Here is a 25,953-nt window from a genome sequence, read left to right on the forward strand (position 1 = left end):
TTTAGTAACTTAAAGTATAGCCATATCAGTCCTAAAACTGTATTAGTTGGGGACCTTGGTTATACATAAGAAAAACCTACCTAAGGTAGTAAAAAGGCAGAATTTATTCAAGGAATGTAAGTATTCCAAGGGCAGAATAGAGCCAGGCCTAAGAACTGGAAAAATGAAGGATTTTAGGGAGCAATCCCTATCCTCTCAACTTGGCTTTATTTTTCTTTCTCAGTCGACTGACTTTCTTTTCTTTTTCTTTCTTTTTTTCCCCTTTGGTCTATTAAAAATTACTTTATTAAGTCAACAAGAAGAAAACTAACAACCTGTTTTTAAATGGGCATTCTTACCACATGCACAGATGGTCCCCAACGTATGATGATTTGATGTATGAGTTTTCAGTTTTATGATGGTGCAAAAGTGATGTCACCGAGATCTTGGTTTCTAATACCATTCTCCAGGAACAGGAACTAGGGCTCTTTGGGGTGGGAGGAAGAAGTAGGCACCTTGAAACCTCACACAGTTCTCCCAACAGACATCAGCTGCCCATTCATATTTTCCTGAATCTCATCGACACTCTAAAATCTCCTTCCTCTCGAAGGTGATTTTAGTTTTGGGAAAAGCCAGAAGTTGCAGGGTGCCAAGTCTGGGCTGTATGGGGGCTGAGTCACCTGAGTGATTTGATATTTCACCAATAACTCTGCATGAGACATGATGCATGAGCAGGCGTGTTGTTGTGATGAAGGTGCCAATCATCTATTTTCCGTAGCTGTGGCCTTCTGAATCACCTGAATAGTTTCCATGGAGGAATGTTTAAGCTTAACACAAAATTTGATGGAAGTAGTTTTGATCTGCAAATTTGTTGCTCTACTCACTTTGAATGTGACAGTGCACATGTTTACTCAATGGCATCTACTGCCCCCACTGACTAGTACAGCGAAGGCATCATTGCTCACGCATGCACATTTCAGTCCATTTTTCTTGGCTGCCAGGTTACATCGATGTTGTGTAAACCATTCTCGTTATATTAACAATGGCTGGACGTTTTCTGGACAGACATCATGTATGTAAAGGAGATCTGGATGGGGCCCAACATTCCCAAGTAGGTTACATAGGTTTCAGGTGTTTTTCTATCAGAAGCAATGATGTAAGGAACATCCTCCGCACACATCATTTGGCATTTGTTTCCTTAGGGAAAATATTAGAAGTGAAATTAATGGTTTGGCCCCTACAATTTTAATTTTTTTTTTTTGCCAAATTGTGGAGGGAAATATGCTAATTTGTACTTGACAAGAGTGTTTAAGAATACCTTTTAGGCACACCCTAGCCAACACTGAGTATCCAGTTATGGTCATTTTAATTTGCATTCCCTTAGTAGTAAAGCTGACATCTTTTCATATGTTTATACCCACTTATTTTTTTTTAACAAGACTACTGGACACATGTGGTATAAATGTTGGTGTAGCATCTTTGGTTTCGGGTTTTATGTTTATTTTCAATACAATTAATTCAAATATGGTAAAGCCATATATTTTAAAGAGAAACAGTAATTATATATGTAATAATGTATTTGAAAATTCAAACTATAAAAGCAGAATAGAATTCATACAACAAAAAATTTTTTTAAAGAAAGACTTTTTTTAAAGGTTTTTTTAAAAGATTTTATTTATTTATTTTTAGAGAGAGGGGAAGGAGGGAGAGAGGGAGAGAAACATCAATGTGTGGTTGCCTCTCGCGTCCCCCCTCCTGGGGACCTGGCCTGCAACCCAGGTATGTGCCATGACTGGGAATCGAACCAGTGACCCTTTGGTTCGCAGGCTGGTGCTCAGTTCACTAAGCCACACCAGCCAGGCATACAACAAAAATATTAAGAGCCAAATATGAGTGCCAATGAAACTGCTATACCTCAGCAATTACAGTAACTGATAATTATTGATCATGGACTAAATGCAGGAGTCTAAGCACTTTACATATATTAACTTATTCAGTCTTCACAGTTGCCAAGAGGAGTTGGTATTGTTATCACCATAAACAAAAGGAAAACTGCAAAGGAAGAAGCTGAGAGCTGGAGGCCATTCTGGGAGCAGCAGATGGGTTTGGGCTTGCAGCCACAGAGCCTGCCCATGTAACCATCTTCGGTTCTACCTCCTCTAGCTGGGCCGTCACATCCCACCTGTTCAATGGGCAAACTAGCAGTTCTTAGAGCAATCAGAAGTGTCTGTAAGTAAACAGACATATAGTTTACTTTATAGTTTACTATAAGTAAAGTGCTTATTACAATGTCTGCCACATAAAAAGCATTTAATAAAGTTAGCTATTAATGTCTAGAAACATATACCAAGGAAATAAAAATGTGGACAAAAATTTAGCTACAGCTGTTATTTATAATAGCAAAAAGTGGGAGACATCTTAATTCTGTAATAATATCGGATTGATAATATTCACTATCCTATACTTATATAATGACATGCAGCCATTAAAGTTATGTGGATTGTTTAATGATGTGAAAAAGTCGGTTGCAAATTAAATGTAAAAGCAGATTATAGTGTAATCTGTATTTGTAAATTGTGTATTTTACCACAGAAAGATGGATAGATAGATGATAGTAAGGAAGGACACAAATAAGTGTGGGATGCTCGTACATACACATTCATAGCAGCTATGATGGCCAATCACAATAGCCAAAAGGTAGAAACAGCCCAAATGTCCATTAACAGATGAATGGATAAACGAAAGGTGGTCCATGCATACAATGGAATAGTACTCAGTCATAAGAAGGAATGAAATTCCGACACATACTATAAAATGGATGAACCTCGAAAACATTATGCTAAAAGAAATAAGCCAGACACAAAAGGACAAACACCTTTATTGCATGATTCCAATTACATAAAGTATATGGACTAGTCAGTAGAGAATCCTCATAGAGATGAAGTAAACTAGAGGTTACCAGGGACTGGAGGAGTGGAAATGAGTTATCTAATAGGCACAGAGTTTCAATTTGGAATGATGAAAAAGTTCTAGAAGTAGAGGTGATGGTTGCACAACATGGTGAATGTACTTAATGCCACCCAAATGTACACTTAAATATAGTTAAAATGGTAAATTATATATGCTGTACATTTTTCTAAAATTAAAAAAAACACAAAACAACAACAAAAACATATCCAAGAAATCTGAGATGGGAAATTATGGGCTCTCCTTTTTATTTGTTATCAAATATTTTCTAATTTTTCTACAGTGAACGTGAAATATTTTATAATTAAAATATTTAAAAACAACCCCAGGGTTTCTCAAAGTTAATGATGATATATATATATAAAATGTTTCTGCCTCGTGCACCATATTGAATGACAAAACTCACCAAAGCAGAATTAGGAAAGGAAAATAATATTGAAATGAACTACTAATAGAAGATTATGAAAAATTATATATCACCAAACTATTTATATAAAGCAGTATAAAAATTGTATATCTAAATCCACTAGGACCAGGAAAAACAGCTCCCAGAGAATAGTAGGGAAATGGAGATCCCAGACTGGGGGTTGTATATTTTGTATTTTTTAATTAATTAAGATTTTATTTTTAGAGAGAAGAGAGGGAGGGAGAGGGAAAGGAATATCAGCATGTGGTTGCCTCTTACGTGCTCCTCACTGGGGACCTGGCCCGCAACCCAGGCATGTGCCCTGCCTGGGAATTGAACCAGTGACCCTTTGGTTCACAGGCCAGCACTCAGTCCACTGAGTCACACTAGCCAGGGCTATTTATTTATTTTTTTTAGAGAGTGGGAAAGGGAGGAAGAAAGGGAGAGAAACATGGATGTGTGAGAGAAACATCAATTGGTTGCCTCTCACATGCCCCTAACCAAGGACCTGGCCTGCAACTGAGCCATGTGCCTTGACTGGGGATCAAACTGGTGACCTTTCAGTTTGCAGGTCGACACCCAGCCCACTGAGCCACACCAGTCAGGTCATGGGGCATTGTATACTTTGTGTTGATGGGGAGGTGGGTTAGAATGTTTTGTTTTGTTTTTTTTTTACTTCTTTGAGTGCCTGCATTTTGACTAATCTACAACCAAATTTTATATTTAAATCAATTTGTAATCTTCATTTCTTAAATGCGTAATTTAGACTTGGAATCAGCCTCTCTGATTCAATGTGGCCTGACACCTTACCCCTATAGATTCCTGTGTCATCAGATGAAATAAGCAATTGGGTGTCCTTACGGTGACAGGCAAGGCACTTCCTACCAGTTAAATATCACACTGAGAGGTCAGCAGGGTAGGAGTAAGAAGGTCAGCCAGAACCCTCTGCCAGCCCACTAGGGCTCTATGGTTGGAGAACACTGATTACTGCATATGTACCTATTTCAAAGGTGCCTGTATCACGCACCTGTATTATGCAGTTAAAGCTAGTGGTAGAAGAGCCAGAGTGGCTGAGACCCAGGGACTGTAGGAGCCTAGTTGGTTCTGGCACCCTTAGCCCAAGCATTCGTACTCTGAGACCTGTTGCTAGAGGTAAGGGCCCCAGGAGGCCTGGCTCAGCAGCTCCTTGCACACCATCTGGGCCAGGCATCCTTCCTCGTCTCCTGCACTCTTGAACACGCACTCTTGCTTAACTAACAGAAGGTGTGAATGTGGCTGCCAGCAGGTGCCCTTGCTTCTCTCGCCTCCCCATCCCTGCTCCCAGTGGGAAGGGCATCATCCTCCACCCTCTGCCACTTTCCCTCCTCCCTTCCCTGTCCATGCTCCCAATTCACCTTGCTTAACACACCCATTCCACAACCCAAGGGAGAAAGAAACTAAGCTTTTCACTGGGCACACTTGCTGTTTGCACAGGTCAAATCCTTCATTACCTTGCTTACAACCACAATTTGGACACACTAAAGATCCACTCATATTCTTCCTCCATGGCTGCCTATGGTAAAAGCCAGAGAAAACATTATTGACAAGTTTATCTCCCAGCACCAGCTTTATAAAAGAGTTTCATATACTTTTTTTAATTTACTCCTGCGGTGGGTGAAGTGTAACCTTCTGAAGTGCCAGATCTAAATCATGTTGGCCAAACCTCCCAGACTATGGCTCAATGCTGACCGTGTTGGTGGATCTGTGCCCTGAAGCAAGTAACTCAGAATGGTGTGGAGCTGAGGAGAGTGTTCTGAGTCTCCTGCAAGGATGACTGAGGTAGAAGGGAGGCTATTGTCCTTCTGTCCAAGCAGACCCCCCACCGTTCCAAGTTCCTGAGACTTGGCATCACTCATATAATTTTTGAAGTTGGTTCCCTCCCAGTTGATTTAGGCTCATAAACGTCAGCCCTGAGTCAGCAAGTCTTCAAAAGCACTGGATAGCTTCAATGCATTAGATATCACCAGAGAAGGCAAGGGATTCACAAAACTCTAGGGTGTTCAAAGCAGTTGCACAACATTGCCTACAGACCTCTGCTGTTCCCACCTGGTGCTGAGAGAGCCTCTTGTTGGGCCCTTTCAGCCCCAGGGCAGCAGAACGAGCCATTGCCAGGCTCTCTGATCTTTCACAGAGAAATAGGACAAAGAGGAAAAGGGCTTAACAAAAAAATCAACCTGTGAGAAAGGTTAAATTTGTTTATTATTCACACAAACATTTTCCAACTTGGGAAGAAAGAGGGCAAAGCCAGTAGAAAGGGCCTAAGAATTGAGCTCGGGTGAGATAGATATTTAAGGCTTACCCCCAAATCAACACCAAGAAGAAACATAACAATTTATAAAAACATTTTTACCACATTTGAACAAAATACAATTTTATCCTTAGTTTTCAAACTTATTTTCCACTTTAAGGGCAGTTAAAACTCGTATTCTTTTCCAGAGTTTACAATGACATGTGGTTTAAATATCTCCTTGTCCAGACAAGTTCCTACTTGCCTCAATAGGATCTGCAAGCTTACATGAGAGCACACTAATCCTCAATCCACCCCTTGCTCTGTCTGATAAAAAAAACTGTAGGGAGAAAAAGAGAGAATGAGTTAGTTATAAAAATCACCATGTGTACAAAACTGAAAGCCAATGATCAGAACAGAGAAGGTAATAGACAATGAGTTTTGCTTACAGATGTTAACATGTCAATTAAAACTCTAAATTGAAAAAGAGTTCAAGTTTTGGTCAGAGTTCAGAAGAGAAATTACAAATAGGCTTTTATAAAAATCCAAGTCATTTTTCCATGGTAGGAAAGTTGGGATTTCAAATCCAACATGTAGAAAAAAAGAGCTTAAAGTATGTTTAAATGACCTGTTGTGACAGAAGTTAACCTGTAGTAGTAACATAATCTATTAGACCATAAGAATATGAGAAAGTTTATTAATAATGATGTCTTAATTTTTACAATTAACAAAGTTCTTTCGTCAACACTTTATTTAATATAGAGTGGAAGGACACATTAGCTAGCCATTTTAATTTCAAAGACTAACAGGAAAACTGTACTAATGCCAGGAAACGCTATGGAAGATTTTGAAATGGTCAGCCATGATAAGTGGGCAGCATTCAGTGGAATGCTTCTCCATGGTCTGGTGTTGGCTAGAGCACCTTCCAAGTTGCCTGAGTCTGCAATGGTCTGCACTTTTCATTGCACTGGCTGTAGGTTGTAAAAAAAAAACAAACAAACAACAAAAAACTGATAGTGATACAGATAATGTTGCTCATAGAAATCCAAATGAATTTGGTCGGGGTGAAGATGCAAGTGATTTTGTATTGTAGAAGAGGCCAGTTTTGCATCTATAAGCAAACTCATTTCAGCATTTTGAATTGTCTGACTATGTGTCTATTCTTTCAATTCTCCTTTGAACTCATTTAAAAAACACCTTATTGATTCCTTTATTAATTAATGAATTACATTAAATCTTTGATGTGTTCATTTTCCTTTTGTGACAATAAATTGAGATAACTCACTACCTTCAGACCAGCCCATTTTACTTTTGTATGGGAGTCATGATTTTACCCTTTTTGGAAACATTCCTTTACACAAATAACGGACTTACAAGGATATTGTAAATCTAATAACATGATGTGTTTGAAACATTAAAATGAATACCTCACTTTGAAATCCCTCCAACAGAATCATTTTAAATAGCCATTGTTTTTAATTGAAATATGATAAATATATAAAGTGTCCAATCTATATAGAATAGTTTTGTTTCTATCATATTAGCAGAGTAATGTAAGTTGTTATTTTAAAAATTAACTTCTATTTTAACTGATTTATAACAATTGAAATTATGTTTGATTCTCATGATCTTTACTACATTTTGTGATATAATCACTTGTATCCGACTTAAATATCTTTGAACATATTCTTTGGAAAGGTACAATGTCCCTTTACTTGAGAGCAATTTGTTGTTATATTAGAGTTAAGTTGGAAAACTCTAAGTTGCCATATACTTAAATTGATCAAACTCATTAGCAAGTGGTATCTCCTGTTTGGAAGAAAAATAAAATTGGTCAAGGATTTGAGTATATTATGATTTGGGAACAGACAGTAGTTAGGTCTATTAATAGACAGTATTTATGTCTCATGGTGGAAGAGATGCAGTGTATTACTCTAACTTTCCTCTTTCAGCCTAGTAATGAAGAATCTTTGAACCAAGGTCCTAGAAATATTGGCGGAGCCATTGGTGACTCCATGTCTGAAACCTATTCAGATATACTTGAGGCCACAAGAGAAGGAAGACATTGGAAAATAAAAAAGCCTACTTATGAGACTGAGATGCAGTGATGCAGTATTTGCAAGGACTCTTTCTAGGTACCCATGAGATCACAGCTACAGGATCTGGCACAAATAATGCCCTATTTTTAGTACAAAATCTTTTATTACAAAATCATAAGCATGTAATTCTGTAACATAACAATATCACACTCAAGCACACCATATGACATTTTAGGTGAAATGTTCAAATTAAAACTATCAATTATTACACCTGTATTATTACCCTATGAACCACACTCAAGCAGGCCCTATATCTGCTGGATGCTGTATTTTCCTAATAATACTAGGATGCTATTTGCCTTTTTTATTCTCATTCTTTCACCAGAATACACTGGAGTTTTCTTGAGGCTACATGACATGGGATGATATCACTACAGCTAATGAAATGCATGCTCATAAATGTTTTCTATTTTTCTCAATGTTAAGTTCTAGGACAGTAAATATGAACAGCTTTAACTCACTTAAACAAGAGCTTCCAGCTGTTATGACTGTAAAGGAGTAAACAATTGAGAACAATGAGAGGAGAGGAATAATGTAGGCAGTAGCCCTGTCTCACCTGTTGACTTGAGTCTAGTGGCAACGCTTCTTGGTCTCATTTTACTCATTTGTAAAACAAGGGGCATTTGTCTCACTCCCCTTTTTACATCTTTAACACTAAGATTCTATGATTCTCCAACGTTGTAACGTTTCTAGTATTGCAGGATTTGGATCAGAATTGTAGGATCACAAAATTTTAGAGGCTTAGAGAAGTTAATTAACCTCCCCAGGATCACATAGGCTGAGGAGTGGCAGAATTGGGATTCTTACCTGAGTCTGTCTTATCCCAGCATCTAAGCATTTAACGATATGCTATTGTATCCTGCTCACTGAAGTGAGGAGAGCACTTCAAGGGTTGCCACATGGGTTGTTGGGGTGGGGAGACCCAGCTTGACTCTAAAGCCAGGTGCCTAGTCTTGGAGTTAACATTACTGGATATTTTCTTTGTTGACCTATTTCTTTGGCGTCATTTGTAACTACTTTATGCTATATGAAAAAACCTGATTACTTCCATCATTTTTACAGTAGCCAGATCCTTCCGCACATCTGAGAATTGGGCATTATTAAAAATAACAAATTCCCTAATTTATTATGTCATACTCTAGGACTTCATTTTGTTTGAATATATAGAATAACATAGTACCATAAAATACACTAACTTTTAAATAAATTTTGCTTCTTTCCAAAAGAAATTGCCACTTCAATGCTGTTTTCTGTTCATCCGTCATTGCAAGAAACTCATTTACCTGGTTAAAAAAAAAATCAAACAAATATTTCCAAAGTATATATATATATATAACTCATCTTGACAACAAGGTGAAATTTCAATTTGCTCACTAAAAGTGGAATTTTATTTACAGTAATCACTTGATTCTCTTGATAGAGGAGATAAGGCCAGAGACCTACTTTAAACTGAATCTTTGAAGCTAATCAGGTGGCTTGGCACCGAAAACTCTCCTTGACAAACTGGAAATCACTTGGAACTGAGCTTTAATGGTAAATGTCAGAAGCTGGTTTTAACAATAAAAAAACAAATGCTTATCATCAAGTGTACAATCTAATCTCTAAGTATCTGCTGCTGTCCTATAGTGCAGATGGAGAACACTCGTGGCTAACATTATACAGCTGGGTAGGTGAAATATTGCCAAATCCTCCTGGAAGAGCTGCCTCGTAGCCGATCAACATCTCCAATGTGTTGTTTTACCCACTGTTATATGACTATATAAATGTCTTGTTCATTCTCCATTATGGTCCAGGACCTCTGTCATTATTCCTAATAGTTAATATTAGCTGTGATTTCAGTGTACAATATGCAATTACTTGTTCATTAAAGATAGCAATGTATGTTTAAATCAAGATTGATTTTTGCAGACCTCTTTATTAGTAAATTAATTTCTATCAAATGTTGACCAAAATCACCTATATTTTGGAGGAAGAGATCCCAATTTGGAAATATTTCTAAGCATGGTTTCCTTTTTGCTATTTACCGTGCAGCCCAAAGTCTCCTCAGCAACACTTCCTGTGAGACTACAGGAATGGAGGGTACCTGTATGATCAGTAAGATCAATTAGCATATCAAAGCTGAGAAAAACAGAATTAAACTCCGAAGAATCTTTATTGCAAGTTGTACAAACGCTGGATGCTTCATGTACATTGTAGCCACAGCCTGAACTGAAAAGAAACAATGGACAATGATAAAATGCAACGGCCCTAAGTAATAAATCTTTCTAGCAAGATTATGACTTAAAAATCTAAATCAAAGTAAGTAATTTCAGAGTGCTCAGCACTGTGCATGATACAAAACAGATATACAAAATTACATGGAATAATAAAACATCAGTCTCATTTTCAGTATTTGCAATTTATCTGAAACTGGGATATACTGACTGTCCTGCTTCCTACCTTCCACCATGCAGGAGCCTACCCAGGCTCATTTCCCTACAGGGGCCTTCCTTTCCTGCACCCCAGCCTTCACTCCTTCCCTTCTCTGACCAATTGCATAACTTCTACTTCAGCACTAACTATATCCTGACACATGCTATTCCTTGTTATTGCAGGTATGTCCATCTTATCTCTCTGGCTCAGTGTTCAGAAAGCAGGCACTGTGTCTTGCACCTAGAAAGTCTAGGTTCACAAATGCTCACTTGATGGTCCTGTATTATGTCATATGTACACTTACAGAAAACCCTAGGGTTGGGCAGGTTCACACCCTAAATGTTCTGCTAGTGACAGATTCACCTCTTTTTAAGTGGTAATTACATGCTATTCCATATTTTTGAAGCAGGTCTTATTTTGGCCAATTTGAAAAGAACTAATTCAAATTCCTCAAAAAGAAGGGAGTGATGAGGATAGCAGTCTCTTATCTAGCTACAAATCACTTCTAAAGTAAATGTTAGATACTTTTCTTCATATAGCAATATTAAAAATGTAGGAAAAATGAGACAAAAATTATTTAAATTTGTGAAAAATATTTTTCAAACAAAAAAATACCTGCTTTACCAGCAACCTCCACATTAATTTTTTTCAACTTTAATACCAAATCATAAAGTACTTAAAAAATCCATAGGTCAGTCCTGGCCAGGTGGCTCAGTTTGTTGGTTGGAATGTCTTCCTGTACGCCAAAAATTTTGTGGGTTCAATTCCCAGTCAGGACACATACCTAGTGTGTTCGATCACTGATTGGAGGAAACCAATTGATGTTTCCCTCTCAAATCAATGTTCTTTTTCTCTCTCCCTTCCTCTCTTTCTAAAAAAATCAATAAACATATCTTCAGGTGAGGATTAAAAAAAATCCATAGGTCACTATCTTGACTATGGTGATAGGTACACAAACCTACATATGTGATAAAACTATATAGAACTTAATACGCACATATATACACACATGCACACAAATGACTGTATGTAAATCTGGGAAAATAAGTGAATTGAATTAATGTCAATACAGCTATGATTTGATACTATAGTTTTTAAAAATGTTACCAACATAGGAAATGGGACAAAGTGTCCATGGGCTCTATTATTTCTTAAAATTCCATGTTAATCTAGAACTATCACAATAAAAACTTCAATCATAAAAACCCATATAGAAATTTCCACAATAACATTTTAGATGTTTCTTTTGAATAAGATTATTAAATCTACTGGGGTCTACTTTTCTATGCAAGTAGATATTTTGACCTATGAGTGGCTGGAAGTCATTCATCATGCAGTTGGAAATAATTTTTTAAAATGTAGAATGTAGCAACTAAGGTAATTTTCTAATACATTATAAAACAACAGTTTGTCATTCCAGTTAAAAGTTTCTGGCAGGGACAGACTTATAGAGAGGAGACTGACAGCTGTGGCGGGGAGTGGGACTGACTGGAGTGAGGTGCTGGAGGAGGGTGGTGGGATTAAGTAAAAAAGAAAAAAAAACTCACAAACATGGACAACGGTGTGGTGGCTGCCTGGGTGGCGGAGAGGAGGAGGGTGAGTGGAGGAGAATATGGGAGAGATAAATGGTGATGGATGAAGACTTGACTTGGGGGGATGAACACACAATATAGTGTACAGATGATATGTTGTAGAATTGTGCATATGAAACCTGTATAATTTTGATAACCAGTGTCACCTCAATAAATTAAATAAAAAGGAAAAGAAAAGTTTCTGGTAGTATTGTATCTTTATAGCTTAGGACTGCAGAAACACAGTAAATTAAATATTGCTTTAAAAAGCAGTTACAATCTTTGAATCTAAATAGCTTGCCATGGAAACTTCAGTATAGGTTATTTATATACACATTTCTCTTAAATATATAATCACTGTGATGTCCAAGAATAGCTTAAACTTTTTTAGAACTTAAAATTTATTAACAATATATTTTTTAATTTCTTACAAGAATGAATTTGCTAAAAGTAATTTGGCTGCTTACCATCTATTTCGAACCACTTTTGTAGTGTCATCATCAATGTTCAGTGTAGAAATGTAAGCATAAAGAATGCCATAAAAAGGATCAGCTTTTCCTTCATTCTTCAAGGCTTTTACCTTTAATTGCTCAACTGTATAGACATCAACTATTGTATTTACTAAAAATAAAAAGAAGTTATTATAGCTCTCTATATATATATTCTAAGAAGTCCAAAGAATTATATCCAAATAGAAAAGCTACAGAATTCAAATGAGAACTTGTAGAAGCTTCAGTTGAGTAACAAAAAATTATTATATTTGCTATATTAAAACTAATAATATGAATGGACATAAAAGCAAAAAATAATAAAAAATATGAAAAAATGAGAAATTAATCTTCATTAAAATAAAGAATTTATGATCATCAGAAGATGCCATTAGAAGAGTGAAAAGGCAAGCTACAGAGTGAGAGACACTAGCAATCTATGAAGGGAGAAATTCTTTAGATATATCTTAAAAATCAATGACAGTGGGGCCAGAGGTTTCTGGAAAGGCCTTGGGCTTATGGCACATGTTCCCTGAGATGAATTATGTAGAAGCTGGTGGTGCCACTGTCTTCCCAGACCTTGGGGCTGTGATTTCACCCAAGAAGTTACCTCCAAGATGGCAGCCGAGGTAAACACAGCTCACCTGCTCGTACAACCACATCCAAATTACAACTATACCATAGAACAACTATCACTCAGAACCAGCAGAAATGAAATTGAATGGAGGTCCTGAAACCATGGAATTAAAGAAGAAAACACATCTATCCAGACTGGTAAGAGGGGGCAGAGATACAAAAACGAAGAATGGGCTGGTCCCACACCCATGTGTGGCAGATAAAAAGCAGGAGGGATATCTTGGGAACAAGGGGTCCCAGCCCCACATCAGGACCCCCAGCCCAGGGTTCCAGTGCCAGGAGGATAAGTTGCCATGGCTTCTGGTTGTAAAAACCAGTGGAGATTGAGTCAGTGGAAGAAACTGCTGTATTCCCAAGCAGTTCCTCTTAAAGGGTCCACACATGGACTTACTCAGACTCACTCCCGCTGAATTCCAGTGCCAGGGCAGTAGCTTGAAAGTCACCACTGGCATTTGGTAGGGAACTGAAGTGTCTGGTATCAGGGCAAGAGCTGGTGGGACAACTTTCTCCAAGATGGAACTTCTGGCAGAGGCCATTGCTCCTCTTCTGAGCTCTTCTTCCACAGGGCAACGGGGTGCAGTGGACAACATATCCGAGACTCCACTGACGTGGCCCACAGTTTGCCCCACCCTGGTGATTACCTGAATATGCCCCATCCAACTTACGGGCCCACCCAAGGGGTTAACAGTGGCTTTTCCATATGAATGACTTGTCTTGGCACATGCTTCTGATCTTCTTAAATCCTCTCAAACAAACAGCAGCTGGCCTCAGGAAGCCTCTGTACCTTGCTAAGTGGCCATAGGCCCAGCACTAGCAGCAGCTGGCCCGAGTTCACAGCCTGGCCTCTCCAGGGCACCTTCAGGCCTAGCACAAGAAGCGGCTAACTGCAGATCACTTTATAGCATATGCCAAGTGGCCCAAGAAACAACACAAGCTGGTACCAGAGCCCTGCTGAAGTAAGTCCTGCTCTGTAGAGTGTGCCCCTGCATAGATGATCCTCCATAGAGGGCAGAGGTTGGTTGTCAGTGGTCATAGCCAGTCCACGCAGCTGATTAGCTTGGGTAAATCCCTCCCATTGACTTGCCAACAGCAACCGAGGCTCAACTATAAGAGAAGGGTGTACTCGGCCCACACGAAGGGTGCACCTCGAGTACCCAGCTTGGATGATAGGGGAGGTTGTGCCACTGGACCCCATAGGACACCTACTACATTAGGCTATGATACCAAGACACGGAGTCATAGCAGCTCTACCTAATATACAGAAACAAATACAGAGAGGCTGCCAAAATGAGGAGACAAAGAAACATGGCCCAAATAAAAGAACAGATCAAAACTACAGAAAACTAAACAAAATGGAGATAAGCAATCAATCATATGCAGAGATCAAAACACTGGTTATAAGATGCTCAAGGAACTTAGTGAGGACCTCGACAGCATAAAAAAGACCCAGTCAGAGATGAAGGATACACTAATTGAAATAAAGAACAATTTACAGGGAATTAACAGCAGAGTGGATGAAGCTGAGAATCAAATCAATGATTTGGAACATAAGGAAGCAAAAAATAACCACACAGAACAGCAAGAAGAAAAAAAGAATCCAAATAAAAAACCAAGAATAATATAAGGAGCCTCTAGGATAACTTCAAGTATACCAACATTTGCATCATAGGGGTGCAAGAAGGGGAAGAGGAAGAGCAAGAAACTGGAAATCTATTTGAAAAAAATAATTTAAAAAACTTTCCTAATTTGGTGAGAAATATAGACATGCAAGTCCCGGAAGCACAGAGAGTCCCAAACTAGACAAATGCAAAGAGGCCCACTCCAAGATACATTATAATTAAAATGACAAAGGTAAAAGGTAAAAAGAGAATCTTAAAAGCAGCGAGAGAAAAGCAGTTAGTTACCTACAGGGGACTTCCCATAAAACTGCAAGCTGATTTCTCAAAAGAAACTTTGCAGACTAGAAGGGATTGGCAAGGAATATTCAAAGTGATGAAAAGCAAGGACCTACCATCTAGATTACTCTATCTGGCAAAGCTATCATTTAGAATCAAAGGGCAGAGAGAGTTTCCCAGACAAGAAAAAGCTAAAGGACTTAATCGTCGCCAAATCATTATTATATGAAATGTTAAAGGGATTTATTTAAGAAAAAGAAGAAGATCAAAACTATGAACAATAAAATGGCAATAAATACATATCTATCAACAATTGAATCTAAAAACAAACTAAGCAAATAAGTAGAACAGAAATAGATTCATAGATACAGAGAACAGGTTAATGGCAGCCAGATAGGAGAGGGTATTGGGGGAATAGGTGCAAAGGTGAAGGGATTAAAAAGCACAAATTGTTAGTTGTAGAATAGTCATGGGGGTGTAAAGTACAGTACAGGAAATGGAGAAGCCAAAGGACTTACATGTATGACCCATGGATATAAATAAAGGTATGGGGACTGCCTGAGGGAGTGGGGAGTGCTAGGTGGAGGGAGGCCAATGGGGAAAAAATTGGGACAATGGTAATAGTTTAATCAATAAAATATAATTTAAAAAAAAAACCAAAAAAATCAATGAGAAAAAAAGTCAATTTAATTTTTTAGCTGTCCTCAGATTGATAAAAGGTTATAGAGAAGCTCCAAAAGCTTTAAACTACTTTTAAATGTGGAAATATAGCAGTTACAGAATAAGAATATGGTATCTTTCATTATGTAAAACAAAACTTCACAGGCCCCAATGCTGGCCTTTTAAAAATTCAAACAATATTTCGTGGGAGATGAGGATGGGTGGGGCAGGGCAAAGTGGTGGTGAGAAAATGGGGACAACTGTATTTGAACAATAAAATAGTAAATTAAAAAATTAAAATAATATTTAAAGGTCACTTACGATTTATGGATTCTTTCAAGTAGCTGTTAATTTCATCATCCAGAAGATTTGTTTCTTTATTTTCTCTTATAAAATTCAATAAGATGTTAGCTTCTGGTGTATCTTAAATTGAAAATGCATAATAATTAAAAATCAAACTGATCACTTTTTAAGTAATTGTGAATGATCCAAAATTATTTTTAATGGTAAAAATTAAAGACTTAAAAGAATGCAATCAAACAGAATATTATGCAGACATTAACAATGTGAAGTAGCATTCTACTAACATGGAGATGTATACCAGTTATTGTTAGTATAATGAGCACCCTACAAAAGTATGCAGAACAATTTCCTTTTGATTAAAAAAGTATATAGATATATATATACACACATACATATGCAAAATTATCTCAAAGAATATATGTTAAAGAAATGATTCTCCATCATAAGATGGTAGATTATAAGTGATCTTTTTTCCTTTTTATGATTTTATGTTATTTTCTGAATTTCATGTAAAGAATAATTTTTTAAAAAAGATTATTTGAAAGTCTTGCTCCTTAACTTGGGATGTGAGTATCCTCAGGAATAGTCAGATGGGGTGCCAGAAGGCAAGAATGTGATTTTGAAAAAGGGCTCTCATGTGACTCTGACACCCTAACCTCTGCTCCAGCACCTCCCTCATCTACTCCAACATTCTACCAATCATCCTGAGGATGCTTGGACCTTAACCAACTAGGGCAGTTAGGCGTTTCTTCTCCCTTGCTCCCATAACACCACAAGTCTTAGCACTGTTCTTCCTCAGAACTAGAATGAAATTCCTTGTGAGCAGTTCTTCCTTTTCATCTCTGTATTCTCAGTAACCAGTACCTATAGTGACTATCTTTCCATTCATCTGACTATCCATCCACTCATATCTTGCCTTATTCCAAAAAGGATTTATCTTAGCATTTGGCAAATAAAAGGCATTCAATAAACATTTACAAATTAATGTGTGAATGAATGAATATTTTTAAAACACTGAGAACTACTGCACACCAGATGAAAGCAGATGCTGGAGTGGTGCCACAGAAATCAAACCAATGTGCTTCCTGGGATGAAAGCTGATGGGAAGGGTGTGGTGCAGGCACTGCCATAAAGATCCCTACTGTCAACAGGGTTACCCAGGTCTGTCAGAAATTCTGTCTTCCTTATCTGATGATCCATCTCAGGGCAGAGAAAAACGAAGCCTGGATATCGTGGCTAGTATGAAAGCTTTAACCATTAGGAGTTTTATTTTCTACATGGCAGGTGTAGAAAATTAGAAATAAGACTGATTAGAACCAAGCACATTGACATTCATACACCCTTATAAGTATTCTTCTTTAAATTTGTCTCTTTGAGAAACAGGTATTTATTCTAATGACGGCATTGTTCAAAAACACTTTGGCATTTTAATGTTTTCAGAGCCAAATGTACAACATCCATCAAATATCTGTCTCATTAACTTAGTCTTGATACAATTAGTCCTCTCAAGCTTGATAACCTTTTTCAAAAGACAAACCCAATTGTCTTTTAGATACTTTCCCAGGCTGAATTAATCCTTAATAGGTGGAAATTTTCCATCACTGATGTTACTAAAGATAATAATAATAAATTAATTAATAAAATATTATATTAATAAATTATTAAAAATAATAAACCATGGTATGTACACCCCTCAAAAAAGGGGGGAATTGAAGAATAGACTATGGATGTATCACCATCAATTTACCACAAAGCAGCCAGAGCAATCCTTTTAGAACTTAGATATTGTCACTGCTCTACTCCAAATCCTGACCTGATCCCTCCTTTTCCTACAGTGTAAAAAGCCAGCATCCCTTTAACAGCCTGAAAGGCCTTCTTGATCACCACCATTTCTTCTCTGAACTCAACTCCTTTTTCTGCCCCGACTCTATCAGCTCCAGCCTCTCTGGTTACCTTGCTGTTCTGCCCATAGGCAGGCATATTCCAGCCTCAGGGCCTTTGCACTGGCTGTTCCCTCTGCCTGGCACTTTTTCCTGTGGTTAAACCTCTTACTGCCTCACCACTTATTTGCTCAAATTTTGACCCCCCACAATGAGGCTATCTGACTATCCTCTGAAAACAGTCACCATACCATAGCACTCTGGACCCCCCTGACTCTGCTCCTCTTTTTCTTCTTAAATATTTAATAATTCACATATGTTACCTTTATTATTTATTATCTGTCTCTCCCTGTTAGAATGTGAGCTCCATGAAAGTGGAGTTTTTTGTGTTTTGTCACTGGACCCCAGAACAGTGCCCAGCACACAGCATGTGCTCAGTAGATGAGAGTTCGACAAAAAACAAATCACTGAGTGTCACATCACCTACTGTGATGCTGCTTTCAATGAGACAGCATTCTGTGGTGAATATAAAGATCCAGTGTACTTACATAAAAAACAGTCTTGTTATTTTATCACATATCATAATAATTCTACTTTTAAAAATTCTGATAATGGTTTGGTCAAAGATATAAAATTATAGTTCTCGGTAACTCTTTTTTAAGATTTATTTATTTATTTATTTTTAGAGAGGGGGGAGGGAGGAAGAAAGAGGGAGAGGACATCAATGTGTGGTTGCCTCTCATACGCCCCCAACTGGGGACCCAGCCTGCAACCCAGGCACGTGTCCTGACTGGGAATCAAACCAGTGACCCTTTTGTTCACAGGCCAGCACTCAATCCACTGAGTCACACCAGGCAGGGCAGTTCTCAGTAACTCTTGTGCTTTGTTATTGACCAGTAGAGTGAGTTATGTTTAAAGTGACAAGCTACTATATTTATATCTTCTTGAAACTGGAGGATAATTCCATTTTTGGGAATTCTGCACTCTTCTTTAATGTTGGGCTAACCTCTTTCTGCACCACAAAGCACTTTGAAGATCTTACACACACCAATCCCCTATCTCTCCAGGTCCTGTTCCCCTGATTTCATGCTAGAATAAGCTACAATTCTTCCCAAGAATCACTCCAGTGGGTCTGCTAAACATTTAATTACAGTCATGAACTAATAATTTATAGTTATGAACATACTACATATATGTTCTCAGTGCTCTAGCACTGTTATTTAAATGTAGTAAAACTGAATTTATTTTAAATAGTCGATAATTTAGGTTTTCTAATCTATAGCATTGGTCTCTCAAAAATCATCACAAGGGATGATGCTTTAAAAATGAGTCTGGCCCTGACTGGTGTGTCTCAGTTTGTTGGGCATCATCCTGTAGGACGAAAGGTCACCTGTTGGATTCCTAGTCAGGGCATATGTCTAGGATGTGGGTTCAGTCCCCAGCTGGGGCACATACGAGATGCAACTGATCTATGTTTCTCTCTCACATTAATGGTTCTCTCCCTCTCCTTCTCCCTCCCTTCCCCTCTCTCTAAGAAGGTTTTATTTATTTTTAGAGAGAGGGGAAGGGAGGGAGAAGGAGAGGGAGAGAAACATTAATATGCGGTTGCCTCTTGTACCCCTCCCCCACTGGAGACCTGGCCCACAACCCAGACATGTGCCCTGACTGGGAATTGAACTGGTATCTCTTTGTTTCACAGTCTGGTGCTCAATCTTCTGAGCCACACCAGTCAGAGTTAAAAATAAATAAAATCTTTAAAAAAATAAAATAAAAATGAGTCTGGTTTTTCATGTTTCTTTAGTAAAGATATCAAAGATATAGCTTATGGTACATTTTAAAAAGTCATTCATTTTTATTTATTTATCTATTTATTTTTAGAGAGAGGGAGAGAAACATTGATGTGCAAGAGATACATGGGAATCAAACCAGTGACCTTTCAGTTTGCAGGCCAGCACTCAATCCACTGAGCCACACCAGCCAGGGCAACAATCATTCATTTTTAATTCAAATAAAATCCAATCTTTGTTTTCATTCTTAAATACTCAAATATTGGAGTATCTAATATAGTCACATCCAAAAGGATAAAAAATTCAAATAACTTTTACCTGGATTAGTTGTAATAATGGTTTTTGAGATTACAGTTGCTGTCATGCAGTTCCGAAATCTGTCAAAAGTGATTCTGACATCTGAGGCAAATATTACTGTTTGGGGAAAAATCCATTTAAAATTATTATATGAAGGGATAAAAAAATGACAAATATTGAACACAATCATTGAAGTATGATACCTGTTTCTCGTGGTATCCAGCTCTGTGCAAGTAGAATGGATTCATTATCCCAACTGCACATTTTTTAAGTGATAAAAATGAAATACATTAGAAAAAACTGACAGTGAACATTATTTACTGAAAAAAAAAAAGAATGTCTTAAGGGCTGGGGTTAACCATCCCCCATGTGGTCAAGTACACAAGTTAAAAATATTGGGTTTTCATGCATTTTGCAGGGCTACACTGCTTCACAGAGCATTTAGCATCTACATGATCAATCATTCCTCCGATACCATTAATCTCTAACAACTTCTGCCCCATCAGTTCTTTCTTTTCCCACCACTCAGGTCACTTGAAGCTACTTGAAGCTGAGTGACAAGTCTAAAGACTAAAGTCACTCTTTCAGACTGTTAAGCAAGGGCCCCCACAAAGGATACACTTTCAGGGAATTTGACAGATTGAAGGCTCATTTCAAATTAAGTGCCTTCTTTGGCACCAGGCCCCTGGAGTCTAAATAATACCATGTAGTACCCCGCAGTACTTCAGAATGCAGCCCTGCCCCACATCTGACACACCAGGAGCACCACAGAACCCAGCCGGTGATAACATTTGCTTTTCTATCATCTTTCCATGGCCTGCCTCCAGGGTACTACTCAAGGAATCATGGAAAACCTGGCACGTTCACTATCAATGGGGCCTAATAAATCACATTTTTAATAAAAAAGAATACAATAGAATACAATAATACAGCAGTTACAGTGAGTTCATCTAGTCAACCCCATGTCACCTAAAGATCTCATTTTAAAGCAATCTTATAGCAGAGTCTGTAACAATTCAAAATACAAGAGAGCAAGGTTTATTTTTTAAATATCATTTCTGTCCTATCATTACTCATCTCCTAATATTAAATCCATCATCTTTTTGATAACATAAAAATGTTCTGTCTTGGTGATAATAACAGGGATTTCACAGTTTGGGACAAATATGGGAGGTTACCATATCATGGCAAAAGAAGACTCCATCTCATCATAGAGTTTAACTTCACACCTCTGGCCTTTTCTTCGGTCTGAAGTTGTAAAGTATTTTGGCTCTCCAACCTTAAAAATTGAAGGAAATTGTTATTCTTCACCTATAGTTGTAGACATACCTAAATATTTTGATGGAAATACTCAGATATTTACCCTTTAAACACCAAATAAGAAATATCAAAATATTTCTTCAAGAATCACTAATATATATTTGATGACTCAAAAGAATCTTTTATCTTAAACTAGATATATTTTTAGCTGATGTTTGATTGAAGAAAAGTACAGAAATACATATTTTAAGACTGCGGGATCTTTTCAACATATCAGAACATATGTTCCATGACAAGCTCATGGGTGGTATTTATGTGGACTCACTGAGGTTGAAAGTATATTTTCAACAACTGTATATCCCCATGATAGTACAGAGTCTGGCACTGAGTTCATACAACTGGATGAACTCAGTCTCTCTGAGCCCCAATGTCCTCGTCTTTCTAGTGCAAGTGTAAATATCAATACCTCTTTTGTCCCTTTGTAAGAATAAGGGACAAAATGAGGGACGTGTAGGAAAGTGCTTTGACATAGTCTGATTCAATCCACACTGAAGGGTAAGGGGACCATATTAATGAAGGTGAACTCATGAGCCCATCTGTCCCCCGATAGGACACATGGAATTCTCACATGGAATAGCAGGCACCTATGACAACCACATAGCGACAGCCCAAGCACAGACAATCAGGTGGCTGCCCCCTATATCACTGTCACCATTACATCTATTGGCAGGGCTGAGCTCCATGGGAAGTTGCTGAAGGAACTCTCAGAGCTACCAGCACAAGAGTAGTATCTGGAAAGAAAGTTGGAGGAAAGGACAGCCTGTGTATGAGAGAGGCCTGCCATACCACAGCACACAAAACAATTATACAAAAAGGAGTTTTTCAGTAAAGCGACCCAAGCAGAGGTAAGAAGGAAGAGAGAGCAGGTTAACTAAAGATGTGAAGAAAGGAAATGTGAGAGGGATGGAAGTAAAAATGGGAGAAGGCAGTGAAAAAAAGAAGTAATGTAACCCCGTAGAAGAATGTACTAGACTCATGGGGTAGAAGTGGCAGGGGTAGGGGAGGTATAGAAAGAGCTGTTGCAGGTTTTTGCTTATATTCATACCAAGTGTTAGAAAATTTTTACTACACTGTAATATGACATCATATAGGATTGCAGGGATATTGACAGATCATATCCTGACTTTAAGTAAGAAATACTAAATTACCAAGAAAGTGATTTCTCCCTATTTTTCACGATTGTTATATAGGGTGTTTGTGCTTCCACCCTCAATTATACTGAGTCCTCACTATATGGCTGGCACTGTATGAGGCTGGAACTAGAGAGATGAACAAAGCAGACATGCATCTGCCATCAAGGACCTGTCATTGGGTATAGCTGACATTCTTACTGGTCAGTCATTTAATACAGAAAAGCAATTAGCAATTACTAATAACATTAACTACAAGTACCTAAGTCAATTTCCTTTCCTTTTTGCCCTTTGGCTACCATCATTCCATACACTGAGGAACTGGTCTTGCCCCTTTAATTTTCTTTGTGTACTTCATTTTGTGAAACTTTAATTTTGAGGTCCACCCCTTAGTTCCTGCCAAGTGCCTCTAGTTTGTCCAAAGTTCAAAACTTGGGGCAATAATTAAGTAAGAGGGAGATGCTGATGCAACAAATGGTAGAACACCCCCAGAGCTCCAAGGAGTGCTGTCCTTCCCTGCTTTTCACCACATGATGCTGTGCAGATCATCAGGCCCCTACTACAGTACAGTGGGTATTCTCACTCCCTCCCCCAACTCAGGACAGCTCTGAGAACAGGCACAAAATTGATTCCTTGATTTATACAACTTACACCCCTTTAAGTAACTTCATGGAAATCTTCAAGTCAATGTATTTACCCTTTCCATTTGCATCTTTGTTTAACCAAAGTATGAAAGGCTCTCATATAGTTAGTGGATCATTTATGAATGTGTGTTGCCTTTAACATTCAAATACGATTTTATTTTGCTATACATTCACAGATAAAATGTTACTTCCCCATTAATGAGAAGTGGTACCATTTTCTTAACTCAACTGACTACAGATCACGATGCAGAGAAATATTTACTCCAGCTGGTTACTACTTTCCAAACACAAATTAAGTGATAGAACTCCCCCACCAAATTTAACTTTGCTTTCTTGAGGTTTTGACTTACCGACCTCACAGCTGCAAGCACATTAATAATTCTCCCATCAAGACTGTGTCCATTTGCAACGATATCACCCAATGAATAATAATCCCGAGATTCTTTAACAGGTAAGTGTATCAAAGAAAGCAACTTGGTGTCCACTTCATAACTAGAACAAACTTTTACTGTTGAGTGATCTTCACTGAGCAATAGTTTACAGGCACTGAATTGCAAAAACACACACAAAAAGTTAATATCAAATGACTTTTTAATAAAAAAATATTCTAGGTTCACAGTTAAAATATTTAGACTATATTAAGAAAATTTATACAATTTACTTTTTGAAACATTGAAAAAATATAATAAAATATTTTTTTTTGTCTAAAATACATTTTCATTAAGACAATGTTTTGGGAACCAATTTGTGCCTGAGTGCGAAGAATACTAGTTGTTTGACCTTACTTAAGACTCTGAGCCACAGTTCTCTTCTCTGTAAAATAAAGGAATAAAAGAACTCTAGGCCATGTTTGTTATCTCTATAAAGAGACAGCTTGTTATGGCTATCTCTATAATACTGACAACCCTGCTAACAGACTTTAAATCAAGGACTGTGCTTCACTTACTCCTGCGGTGCTCTGTGTGGAGTGGATGCACAATATTAAACAACTGAATTTGAATTGAGGCACTCTTTCCTGTCCAGCCAGTCAACTCTCATGTCCCCTTTGTAGGCTTATTTCAAGTCCTCTGATGCAGGCCCTCCTCACTCTCCTCCTCCACTATTGCTTTAGGTATTTACATCACTTCTCACCCAAAATATTGCTGCGTCGCCTCCTACAGTATCCTCCTAAGGTAGCCAAAATGATCTTCCTAACCCACAAATATGAGTATATTATGTCCCAACTTGAAGACCTTAGAGGTTAGCCATCACCAAAGAATGAAGCTGGTACAAATGGGCAAAGCTGTGAAATGTTTTTGCTTCTCTCTTGCTGCTCCCCTGCCCTTGCCCTGTATCAGTCATATCAGAGTACTAGCTATGAAACTGATATTTTTAGACAAAAATAATAGTCAAACATCATCAGTTTAATATGGTTCAACCTACTATTTACTGGTAAGGCCAGGAGGTTTCATCTTTGTCCCCCTTCCAAGAATGCCCTTCCCTCTACTCATTCATCCAGTTATTGATTCATTCCATAAATATTTACTGAGAGCCGATTCTATTGAGTGACTAAGTCCTAGGCCTGGAGGACACAGTGTTGAAGAAGACAGATAACACCTTGAATCTCATGAAGTTCACATGTGTAAGGAGACAAGACAATTAATTGAATAATCCAAAACAGCAATTGGGGTTGTGATGGTAAGAAACAGCACAGGGTGAATCCTAGTAATTAACTGGAAGAGCTACTACAGGCTGAGTAGATGGGAAAGGTTTAAGGAGGTGACATTCAACCTGACACTTCAAAGAAGAGAAGGAGCAAATGAACCAGGCTGAGACTGAGCTCCAGATGAACCTACCTCTTTGCTCAGCTCCCTGCACCCCCTCCCCGCCCACCCCATTCTCCACCTATCCTTACAGGTTGCTCCTGAGAGCTCACCTTCAAGAAACCATCTGCCCAAAAGTCCTCCTCCAGGCTCTGCTTCCACATAACCTGAACCAATGTAGTAAGGCATGTAAGGAAAGTTATACCTTGATATAAAAATATAGGTATGTGAATTTCAATATTTATCTTTTCTTTTCATTATTCAGTTTTAATATGACTGGAGTCAAATTTTTGTAAATTTAAGAATAAGAATCACTAAAAACAAAGCCATTTTTATATGATCCTATATCAAAATAAATTATCTCATAATCAAAAATAAACATTGTGAGGAAGAATTAAAGCCCTAATTTTCAAACTGAAGTATACACCCTTAGTAAGCTCTCTGCTAATTTGACACACAAAAGCTTATTAGTAATGATCATTTTAGCACAAAGCTTGTTGATCTCTGTGCTAGATGTTTACCTAGGAGTTGCAGGGCTGAATTTTTCTTCTCTTTCTAATTCCTTTCTTTGGATCAGGGGATTTTCAATTATCACTAAAACAGAGGGAAAAGTATGATGTTATTACAAAAAAGTAATAGGATAAATAAATGTTCTTTCTAATTTCTGAGTTAGTGTTATATATCCTTCCCAATCATTTTGTGTCAGTATGAGAAACAAAATCCTGGAGTATGACCATAAATTTGATCCCAGATGACATTTTTTATTTATGTTTCGTGTTTAAATCCCAACATGTAACCGACCTTAATATTATTTTATTGATTAGGTACACTGAACATTTCGCTTGATTACAAGATGCCCATCTCTATTTGATTTGATTACAACATGCCCTATTATAAATACTGGATTTATCTCCACCCAATTCACAGTTGCCCTCAGAAAATAATGGTGGTAGGGTAGAAAGAGCAATGCATATCTGGGTCCTGACTTGAGTTCTACAACTTAATAAGCTTATGAATTAACATTTCAGGGTTTCCATTTCCTTATGTCTATGTTAGACATGTTTGTGCTCTATTTTACTAATTACTCACACAATCATTTCTTTTTGACAAATGAAAAATTGAAGCTCACAGAGGTTAAACAACTTTCTTGAGATTTTATATCTAGAAAGTAGTAGAGCTGTAATTAGAATTGTTCTGATTTAAAATTCTGTAATCTTTTTCACTCTACCACACTGAAGTCCAATTTAGATTTATAATTATCAACTTTACATTTTTAAAATGGCCATCCTAATCATCCTCACAACCACCATCAGCATATAACATATTTTAATACCAAAATATATTTTTAGCTCTATATAACTAATGTTGGCATTCATCCAAGGAATGTTTCTAACTGTACTAGGTCCTGTAA

The 25,953-nt window shown here is 37.6% G+C and overlaps 1 protein-coding gene across 1 annotated transcript in view; it reads right to left on the reverse strand.

The window, feature by feature from the left end:
- Nucleotides 1-5,847: 5,847 nt before the first annotated feature.
- Nucleotides 5,848-25,953, reverse strand: part of MEIOB (meiosis specific with OB-fold) — a 30,834-nt gene continuing 10,728 nt past the window's right edge. Inside the window, exons 4-13 of the mRNA XM_054589372.1 lie at nt 25,064-25,136; nt 23,091-23,286; nt 20,825-20,925; nt 19,850-19,902; nt 19,668-19,763; nt 15,701-15,802; nt 12,168-12,321; nt 9,742-9,925; nt 8,914-9,000; nt 5,848-5,958 (exon numbers count right to left, since the gene is read on the reverse strand). Of these exons, the coding sequence (XP_054445347.1) occupies nt 5,848-5,958; nt 8,914-9,000; nt 9,742-9,925; nt 12,168-12,321; nt 15,701-15,802; nt 19,668-19,763; nt 19,850-19,902; nt 20,825-20,925; nt 23,091-23,286; nt 25,064-25,136 (1,157 nt within the window). The remainder of the gene's footprint in view (nt 5,959-8,913; nt 9,001-9,741; nt 9,926-12,167; nt 12,322-15,700; nt 15,803-19,667; nt 19,764-19,849; nt 19,903-20,824; nt 20,926-23,090; nt 23,287-25,063; nt 25,137-25,953) is intronic.

The sequence above is a fragment of the Pteronotus mesoamericanus genome, unplaced genomic scaffold, assembly GCF_021234165.1.
Source record: "Pteronotus mesoamericanus isolate MK-2021 breed Mesoamerican mustached bat unplaced genomic scaffold, CSHL_Meso_final scaffold_167, whole genome shotgun sequence".
In the NCBI taxonomy this organism is placed as follows: domain Eukaryota; kingdom Metazoa; phylum Chordata; class Mammalia; order Chiroptera; family Mormoopidae; genus Pteronotus; species Pteronotus mesoamericanus.